The 10531-nt window shown below is 41.0% G+C and overlaps 1 protein-coding gene across 1 annotated transcript; it reads left to right on the top strand.

Moving 5' to 3' along the window:
* Window positions 1-6342: 6342 nt before the first annotated feature.
* Window positions 6343-9369, top strand: LOC146663479 (carbonic anhydrase 4-like). Its single transcript, XM_085416283.1, has 9 exons — window positions 6343-6366; window positions 6662-6734; window positions 6820-6846; window positions 6935-7105; window positions 7329-7477; window positions 7609-7704; window positions 7936-8014; window positions 8154-8317; window positions 8431-9369. The coding sequence occupies exons 2-9, from the start codon at window positions 6662-6664 to the stop codon at window positions 8614-8616; spliced, it is 945 nt and encodes a 314-aa protein (XP_085272409.1). The 5' UTR covers window positions 6343-6366; the 3' UTR covers window positions 8617-9369.
* The last annotated feature ends 1162 nt before the right edge of the window (window positions 9370-10531 follow it).

Genomic DNA, 10531 nt, shown 5'->3' on the forward strand with positions numbered 1-10531 from the left:
CTCATCATGGGCAGGAGTGTCATGGTAATTTGGGGCTCTTAATGACTCTTTTGAACTGTTCTTTCTCCAGGGTGGAATCATGTACAGCATTCATCTTTAATAACCACCACAACAAACGTCTGGCATAATTCTGACTGGATATTTGACCACTTTTGGCAGAATTAGTTATTAGTTATTATCTTTTAACATGATTAGTTTTAACAGAAACAGATTTCATTTCATGTATTTATTTATTTATTTCACTCTTGGTTCAACAGTTTCAACAGTTTATCATTCCGTACACACAAACCTTTTTATATTTTTTTTAATCTGAAAAAAAGGGGAAAAAAAAAGACAAGACATTTTTTTTAAAGTCTAAAAATGGCCTGTCTTTGTATAGCACTTTACTTAGTCCCTATGGACCCCAAAACACTTTACACTACATTCAGTCATCCACCCATCCACACACTGGTGATGGCAAGCTACATTGTAGCTACTGACAGAGGCGAGGCTGCCAGACACTGGCGCCACCGGGCCCTTTGACCACCACCAGTAGGCAACGGGTGAAGTGTCTTGCCCAGGGACACAACGACCGAGACTGTCGAAGCCGGGGCTCAAACCAACCTTCAGATTACAAGGCGAACTGCCAACTCTTGAGCCACGATCACCCACAATCAAAAAACAAGTAAATCATGTATCACTCTTTTACAACTTAAGTGTTGTTGCTGGTTCGATAATTATTCTGAAATGATTGTTAGCTGACCGTTTTGGAAACAAAAACAAACATTTTCTTGAATTCTATTTTAGCTTAATCAGGATTTGTTTCCAAAATCTAATATTCTATTGACAACTCTTCTGTGAAGAGTAGCTGTAGAGGTACAGGGGGAAGAGAGGCCTCATCTACTAATAGAAAGGTTGGTGGTTCGTGGCTTTGAGTGCTTCAGGAGCACTCAAAGGTAGAGTAGAAAGGAGCCATATAAAAACCAGTCCATTTTCCATTAAAGTAGTTTGAATTAGTATTTTGGACTGTATTAATAAAGTTTCTTAGTACAATGTGTATCTGAACATGAGAAAATAAGACTGGCTGTGATTAATTTCCATAGCTCCAAGAAATCTGAGCTGAAATAGTAACCTATGGACACATTCTTTTAAGAGGCATTGGTTGATCAAATTACAGCATGTTTGAGTAACACATTTTGTGTTCCCACAAGGAGGAAATTTCAGTCCGAGACTACTAACAGAGTTATAAGAAATACTAGAAAGTAAAAGAGATAAAAGTAAAGAAAATACGTTTTAAAAAATGTGTCGAAGGGACAAAAAAAGGCTAAGGAAAATGCTCAGGAGAAAAGCAGATCACTTTAACTTTTTTTGATGTATCAAAGTTTGCTATCTACAAGCACCCTTATTGTTTTCTTGCTAGTTTCCTTTTTGCACCACGGAAAAACTAAGAATGAAGTACTTAGTTTTTAACCTAGCACATCCAACCACCATTATAAACTATAAATGTCACCAGTCTTATTATGTCCAGTGTTTATTTTGTTCAATTCAATTTAATTCAGTTAAAGAGAAACCACAACAATCAATGATCCCTTATGAGCAAGAGCTTTTACTACAGTGGGAAGGAAAACGTCCCTTTTTACAGGAAGAAACTTCCAACAGAACCAGGCTCAGGGAGGGGCAGTCATCTGACATGACTGGTGGGGCTGGGTGGATGAAGACAGGATAATAACCAATATGCAAAGAGGTGCATAAACACATAATGGGTTGAATAGGTATCTGACTGACCTGACTAAATCCCAATTTCAAGAGTCAGATGTTTTAGTTCAAAATGCATTTTTTAAAATCTGTTTTTATTTCTCATGACCATTGCTACACATGGACAGTGCCTATTCCATCTGAAAACAGTTCTGTTGTTTCATATTTGTAGATGTGATAAACTTGTGCAACCAATGAATGATCAAAAGGGGGGAGTGGAAAATGCTGAGATTTGGCTCTTGTCTGTGCCAAGCTTACCTGGCTAAATGGAAGGTTTCCTGGTTTTATGTTTTGTCTACTTATAATCTTTTAATACAGGAAATACTCAACAATACAAGGAATGAATGTTCCGACTGTATCCTTTTTGCATTGTTTTTTCATTTAGGGGAATAATGACAATAGTCTTTTTTTATTCAATCAAGCCCGTAGTTTGTTTTTTGTTTTTTTAAACAAAGGACTTCCTTTATGCTAAAACCCAAGATCAAATTAATCATGAGTAATACTGAATTTTCATAAGATGTTCTTTTGATCTCATCAAAATGTAAAACTGAACAACTTAGCATGAACAACAGTCTAAATTTCTAGACTTCCCCTCTGCCTTGCTTCCTCCAGATTTCTTGTGAGGAAGATAAATGAAAAATGTAACATTTAAAGACACATCAACCACCTGTGAATTTTCAAAATCAAGTGTTAGAGGTACTTCAGTCATGTTAACTTCAGTGCATGCTTCAGAAATATATAGGGTCTCTGACAAGTGCTTGCCCATAAATTAAAGAGATAATCTATGACCATAACTTGTGTCTATAAATAATTCTTTGCTGGTTATTCTTAATCTATAAAGCCACTAAGAATGTGATGGACTGTACTGTTATTTGACCTCTTAGCAAAGACAAAGTTGAACAAGTTGTTCAAGGGATCTTGAAAACACAGATATACATGATATATTTGGTATTCACAAAAAGTTCAGAATGCACGCAGATCCCCAAGTGTTTAATGGACTGCAATAAATTAGTTTGTGAAACACTTGAGCAGGCAGCATTTGCAAAGGTTAGCTGGTCACTTCCTCCAAAAACATCCATATATGCTTCCATATATGAGCAAACATACAAAAAACACACGGGCAGTGATTAAGGCAGCTGAGTGTTGCGGCTTTAAATGATGCATTTAACACTGACTCGTAATCTCACAACACCCTGGCAACAAAACGCTGAAGTTTAAATCTGATATTTTGATGTATCAAAACTACAAACTTACATTGTTCCCTTCAATGAATAGAACAAGTCATAATTTCCAGCACGGGTCGAAACATGCTTAATCCAACAAAAGCTGAAAGAAGCCACATCATATTCTATGATGCTGAAATGGGCAATGAGCCATTAAAATATCATAAACTCAAAACACACCCAGAAACTGGATATATATAAAATTAAAAACAAAAAACAGTAGCTTCAGGATTTATTAGAACAACCATCATAGATGATATCAGAGTTGTGAGCAGAAACATATATGCTGGCTTCATGCCACCATGAAAAGCTGGTCAAGATACATAAAATGTGTAAGACCACCAAAAGAACCTACATTGCTGATGGGACTGTCTGCACTGGACAATTGAACAATGGAAGAAGGTGGCTTGAGCTGATGAATCAGGTTTTGCTTTCTAACATCCCCGTCTCACCAATTATGAAATAATTATTAACACAAGGCATAACTGTGAACTGAATGGCTTTGATTAGTCTTGACAGAAGAGTGAAGCTATGACAAACAGGCTGCTGTGGTTCCTGGTTACATGTATGCAGGAAATATCAGCGTCACATGTGTTCACTAAAAACCGGTTGTGGGAAATTTGAAAAACTGAAAAAAAAAAAACAACATTCCATTTTAATGACAGCAACGACTCTCAATCAGATGCTGCTGTCTTCCTGTTACTGATTTGGATGGGTGATAACACACTCGAACTGTCTATCAATACGTCTATCGTATTGCAAAGCTTTGTGTGTTCAACCAGCTTCCCAGGATCTTTCAAGAAGAAGAAACTGTAGCAGAGATCTAAGATTACTTGTTAGTGTAATTACCCACATAGCATTCTGGTTAGTTGCAATGTTTGTCATTTAATTAAAACAAAACTGCTGGCATTGAAAACACTATTGATGGATCGCTACTCAAAACCCAAGCTGTCACCTGCACTTAACTGTCATGCATTCACACCTATCACCTTTCAAGAAAAACACAAAAGAAAAAAAAAATCATGCAGATCAACATAGGAAAGCATAAATGCTCCTGAATGATGGAAAGCATGCTGTCTGTAATTGTCTACTGGGTGTCTAGGAACAGTCCTACCAAGGCAAAGACTGATATGTTGTTTTAGCAGTGAGTCGCATTAAATCGTCTTATTATTCATGAATCGACACAATCACACGAAAACACAAATAGAACATGATTTAAAAAAAAACCCGATGATAAAACAATCTCCCTCTTTGTCAAACGGTTTTCATTCTTGTTCACAGCACAGTTCCACCCCCGTTCTCTGCGGCCTGCTGGAGCAGGGGGCTAGGAGGAGGAGTTGGCCATCCGACTGCGGTCTGGAGTGTGGGGCCTCCCTGCTGCTGCGGAGTCGGGGCGGTCTGCCTCTCCCCACCGAAGGGAAAAGGGTAACACCACCTGGGTCTAGGTGCAGTTCCCCCCTCCAGGGGCAAGGGTACCTAGACTCGGTTCGTAGAGTACGCTTGGGGAGTGTGATCGTGTGTACAGCGTCTCTTTATGTTTGTCTCCACGTTGGTTGAGTGTGGAGTAAGTGCATATGAGAGCATGAGGGTGGGAATGGATGTTTGTATCTGTGTGTGCCTGTATGTCTGTGTCTATATGTCAGGTTGGGTATCAGACGCCACCTCTCTGGGGACATCTCAGGCCCTCCAAGGTTTGGAGGCCTATCTCCCCCCACCACCACTTCCCCTGCCAGTGGCGGACTTGTGTCTGGGGATGGGCGCCCAGGTACACACCGGCTCACTCCTTGGTGGCTGCTTATCGGGGCCTGGAGCCTGGGGCTCGCTCGGGCCACTTCGGAGGTGGGGCTCGGTCACTCAAGCACAGCTGGCTGCCGGCGGAGCTCACGGGCGCGTCACTGCAACCCCCCCTGGCTTCTGCTCCGCGGCTGCTGAGTGAGCCCTCATCTGGGACTCTCCTCAGCTCTTACTGGGACAGTGGCGCAGCTGCCCCTCTGTTGGTCTTCCTTGGTCTCTTGTGTTCTGGGGGCCTCTGGATGTCTGGAGTTTTGATCTCCTCCATACCTGCTTCATGCCCTGGAGGACGGGGCTGTGCCCCCCCCCACACCCTCTAGCAGATCATTACATGAAGGAACCTTTAAAAAAAAAAACAAGCGCGTCCATGCTCACAGGTGTACACACGGGTGATCACACCCACAAACGACACCCTTTTTGGCTCCTACCTCAAAGCACACTGTGTTCTGTTGATCTTATGTGCTGCACAATAATGTTTAATATTTAGTATTTACTGTCATATTCCCATATATCATTGTGATGTTGTTTATTCTATTACTCTTGTTCTCTTCTGCTTGTTTTCTTTTTTCTTTCTCAACAAGTGATCCAGGTGATCGATATATGCATTTTTTTTTCTTTTTCTTTTTTTTTTCCGCTCATTCTGTTGGTTTTTGTTTTTTGCCCTTCTCCCCCGTTCCTCTTCTCAGCTGTTTCTCTTTCCCTCTTTCTTTCTCCCCTTCTTTCCCCCAGTCAAGTCTGTCCCGTATTCAGCAAGTGAAAATAAAATAAACAATAAAAGGTGAATCAAATGGACCATTACGGCAAGGCTGGGATGGTCAATTTGGTAAAGTAAATCCGTTGGGCATCTTTCTTTGCCTTTAGACAACAATTCTGATGGCAAAAGAGCCAAACGGGACAGGCAAAAAAACAAAAAAACAAAACAAAACAAAAACAAAACAGTTCCTGATTGTGTAAAACAATAAATGAAAAAAGTGAGATCATTAATCATCACGACACAGTATTAAGGCCACATTAAGAAAAACGATCATTTTGATCATTTTGAGATTGAAGTCGAAACTATTTTGAAGAAAAAGTTTGCTGTACCCTTTACAAAATGCCTTGTTTGGATTAAATTTATCAGCCGTCTTGTTATAAAACATGCACCATATTTATTGCACGAGGCTGTAATAACCTTTACGTAACCTTTCTGTCCAAAGTTGTGTGTTTTTTCCGTCTGCCCAAGGTGCAGTTTTCTTCATATTTTCACCTTTTTATAATGACACCTACACTTTGTCAATGTGCCAAAAGAAAAAGTATTTATTTTCTTGTTACGCAAACCGATTCTGAAGTGCGATTCCGCTTTGTCTTGAAATAACGAGTGTAATCTAGAATTACGACTTTAAACTCGAAATTTCGACTTTATTCTCAAAATGATCGATAATGTATTTTTTTTTCTTAATGTCGCATTAATACTCCGTTGTACTTCCGCGAAATTATTGCGGAGAGATAAAGACCAACTCACATGTTACATGGAGGCGGTGTCCAGCCAGCAGCAGGATGCACTGAGGGAATAAAAAGAGGGAGGGTGAGGTGAGCTGCATCTGAAAACAGGCTGAACGGAGGCACAGGTGCATCAAAGGTAAGACACTGTGCTGCTCAGGTGAAGTGGCTACAGTTAGAAACCTGCATTTGTTGCATTCTTTTCTCTATTAACTGCAGCATTTGAAATTTTAGCATTAGTTAATTTTTAGAATTGAATGGTGAAAGTTTTTATATAGGTAAATTTGTCATTCCATACAGCAACATGTTAATTCATAAATTCATTCATTTATTTCTGTGTTTTACATTTTTTTCAAAGTATTTTAATTTAATTTAATGTATTTTTTTTTAAAATATGTGCGATTCTAAACAATGTGGCTTTTTGCTCTTTTCAGATGGAGTGGTTTAAAGTTGTTGCGTTTGTTGTGTGCGTCCTACCCACCGCTCACTGCGCATCGGACTCTATAGGTATGTATTCACTTAAGAGCTTTTTGTCTACATAAGGGAATCTGAATGTCCTGTTTTAACCCCATCTTTTTTTTTTTTTATCTAGCCTGGTGTTATCATCTCCCATCCTGCAGTGAGTACCCAATATCTCCATTATCTATTCCATGTTGCCCACTGGGTGACCGCTCTCCGGTGACTTTATGTGCCCTTTCTGCTTATAGATGACACAACCTGGCCAAGAATTTCCCCCCAGTATTGCAGCGGCAGCCGACAGTCACCCATTAACATCGTCTCAGCATCAGCCACACCGAACGACAAACTGACTGAATTCACTTTTTTCAAGTATGACAACACCTCCGCAATGACATCCATAGAAAATACTGGCGACACAGGTAAACACCGGGTGTAAGGCCACAAAAGTGTCATCTCGTGTTTTTTAGATAATAATAATAGTAATAATAATTTGAAAAAGAAAAAAAAGACAACATGTCTTACTTGGATTTCAGCGCCCCCCTCTTCTCTACAATTAAACTGCCTTGGACCTGAACATTTCCTCTTACTTCTTTCAGGTTAGGTGTAACTTCACCATGTTTTTGTTTTTCCTCCTTCTTCCAGTCAAAGTGACCCTTAAGAGCGGAGTTAAGATTTCAGGAGGGGACCTGTCCGAGCAATACGACAGCCTGCAGTTTCACTTGCACTGGGGTAATGGCTCCTCTGTGCCCGGCGCAGAGCATACAGTAGATGGAAAGCGCTATCCTATGGAGGTACAGATTTTTTTAACGTTTATTTTGTACATTTATCTTGTACATGTTAAATTGTAAAAATAAATAAATAAATAAAATAAACAAACAAACAAACATCTGTATGATCTTTATGAATTTATGAATTTTCCCAGCTGCATATTGTGAACAGCAAGTCATCCTACAATGGGAATACAAGTCTAGCCGTCAAAGACTCCACCGGACTCGCAGCTCTTGGTTTCTTCATTGAGGTGAGAGAAGCAGCGCACGAGATGATGCAATGCCTGCTGTGTTATTCTGTTTTGGAATCACTGCATTGTCATTGTTGTGTGTGTGTGTGTGTGTGTGTGTGTGTGTGTGTGTGTGTGTGTGTGTGTGTGTGTGTGTGTGTGTGTGTGTTTGGGGTGGTGGTGGGGGGTTGTTGGTATACTGTTTACACATCTTAGATGGGTATGACAATGTAAAATAAACTTTTTTTGCAGGTAATGCCAGGTAACTCAACTGGCCAGCCACAAAGCTGGCGCTATTTGACCTCTTACTTGGCCAACATCACACAAAAAGGTAACATTTTTAGTAAACCCCCCCCCCCCCCCCCCCCCACACACACACACACACACCAAAAAAACCCAACAACCTCCTCTCCTGTTTCTGCCTCTAAATTCTGTAATTTATAGTTCCTTCATGTTGTTTCTGTCCTCAGGCCAGAAAGTTTCCATTGCAGCCGGGTTTTCCTTGGACGACCTGCTCGTTGGTGTGGATCGCACTAAGTATTACCGCTACCTCGGATCCTTGACAACCCCAGCTTGTAATGAGGCGGTGGTCTGGACCGTTTTTAAGGAACCAATTAAAGTCAGTAAAGATCTGGTAGGTGTTATTTCATTTCTTCCTTGTGTCTCCTAATTGTCATTGTTGCAAGCACCAATGCCCTGATAGTGGTTCATGGAGTTAACTGGAAACAAAAAATGTCTCATGACCAGATTGACCTCTTCAGCACCACACTGCACTTCAACAACAGCATGTCACCACTCATGACAAACGTCTACAGAAGCCTGCAGCCTGCACAGAAAGTCTGGACTCAGAGCATCAAGGCCTCTGCCTCCACAACCTGCTTCTCCCTGGGCCTGCTGCTTCTCAGTCTTACATTGGGCTGGAGTTGGAGCTAAAATAGAAAGAGGACATTGTCAACAAACGTGCCTCCCTTCAGCACATGCGTTCTTTCCCTATTTAATTAAAACAGGCTTTTGCTGATTTCTAATGTAGCTCTTTATGTTTCACATAATCACGAAAAGTGCGAAGAATAATTTATTAAGTTGAGGGCTACTTATCTCTGCTATTCTTGATTATGGCTACCTGCTACAAAGCTTTAACCTGTTTAAAGATTTGCATTTGTATGTCTGCACCTCATGCTTGCACCTCAAGTTTACTTTAAGCAATGACATGCACAAGTTTTCATTTTGCGAGGCCAACACGGTCTGAACAATTGAGGCATGTTCCACGTCCGCGTTGAGCTGCCAAGCTACACTTGACAAAGAGATGCACCTGCAGTGTAGTTCTGGTAGTTATGAAATCCAGCATTATAAGAATGTGACACGTGAAGATATGCCTTGATGTTGGCATGTGCACATAGTTTAGTTTACCAAACGGTGATTGAAGGATCAGGGGACTGTCTTGTCCTTGTTATTTTTTGTATTTATTTTAAACTATTGTAAACTTTATTTTGGCTAAATCGGTGCAGCCACTATTGCAGTTGAAGTGGAAAATGGAAAAAGAAAACATGCTGATTCTTTTATGAAGGCTTTGTGTGTAACTTTCCCAGAGAATAACTTATCAGTGATGCACATTGTTTGTCTTTAGTACTGAACTGTATTGCTTGAACATGAAGAAAACTGTCACTTTCCTGGTCTTATTAAAAGACAATTAAAATTATTCATGACTGTTTTTGCAGTTTTACTGTCTTTTTTAATTCTTGGAAGTTTCTAGAACTTTTGAAATGATACTGTCACGGTCTGGCTGGCAGACCGTGGGGAGATGGGGAAATAGGACCCAAACGCCGGACTCTTCAGTGCAACAGTGTTTATTTACAAGGTGGTGAAGTAAACAACAATAAATCCCCAGTTTCCCAGACTCCCGTGTAGTGTCTTCTTCCCAAAAGTCCCCGTGTAGTGCTCTCTGCCCCAGTGTCCCTGCACTCCCCGTGCTCACTGCTCCTTCTCGTCCCACACTCCTCCTGAGGGGAAAACAATAGAGGCAGCCGTTAACACTTATCCCAGCAGGCATACACTCACACTTGACTTGTTTGAAGACTGACGTGTAGTCAAACGCAATAATCCAGCGTCGGTGGAAGCTCCATCGCTCATCTAAATAGCTCCCCCGACGAGCCCAGATGAGGAGCAGGTGTGCGGCCAGGACTTCGGGTGTGGCCAGCCCTCAAGTTAGACCACGCCCCCAGGGCTGAAGGTGCCTGTAACTTGGCCACAGCAGAAAGGCAAAACACACACACACGCAGTGCAGACAACACACCAAATAATAATAATAATAATAATAACAACAATAACAATAATAGTCACAGTCCCCACTGCCCACGGACCCCGAGTCCCCAGAGCCGGGTCCGTGACAGATACATAGCTGGGTGGAGTCCTCATCTGCATTTGCTACTGTCATGGTCCTGGGTCGTGCGACCCAGTGTTTTGTGTTTAGTCTATTTTGATGTTTATTGTTTGTTTAGGTTCAATAAGTTATTCCAGCTCATTTGTAATTATATTACCCTTGTATTAAGCCTCCCTTGCCCTTCATGTGTTTATGTCTGTGTGTCTTGTGTTGTCAAGTTCATGCTGTCGCTTCTGTCATCTTCCCCTGTACTCCGTCTCCCTGGTTCGTGCGTCTACCTGTCATGAGTCATGTCTGCATGGTTATGTTTAGTTCATGTCATGTCTAATCTCCATGTTTCCTGTTTTACTTTGAAAGTCTGTATTCAATGTCAGTGTATTTAGTTTCACCTCTTCTGTCCTGTCGTTAGGTTCATGTGTGTCAGCTGTGCTCCCATGTGTGGCCACTTCCCCTGATCATCCCTCATGTGTA

This window comes from Rhamphochromis longiceps, linkage group LG8, assembly GCF_057381845.1.
Source record: "Rhamphochromis longiceps isolate RC_006_pf linkage group LG8, R_longiceps_female_GT1.1, whole genome shotgun sequence".
In the NCBI taxonomy this organism is placed as follows: Eukaryota; Metazoa; Chordata; class Actinopteri; order Cichliformes; family Cichlidae; genus Rhamphochromis; species Rhamphochromis longiceps.

Coding starts and splice junctions, on each gene's coding strand:
- LOC146663479 (XM_085416283.1), top strand. CDS start 6,662: ATGGAGTGGTTTAAAGTTGTTGCGTTTGTTGTGTGCGTCCTACCCACC. Junction 7,106..7,328: donor AGAAAATACTGGCGACACAG/GTAAACACCGGG, acceptor TCCTTCTTCCAG/TCAAAGTGACCCTTAAGAGC. Junction 8,318..8,430: donor TTAAAGTCAGTAAAGATCTG/GTAGGTGTTATT, acceptor TCTCATGACCAG/ATTGACCTCTTCAGCACCAC.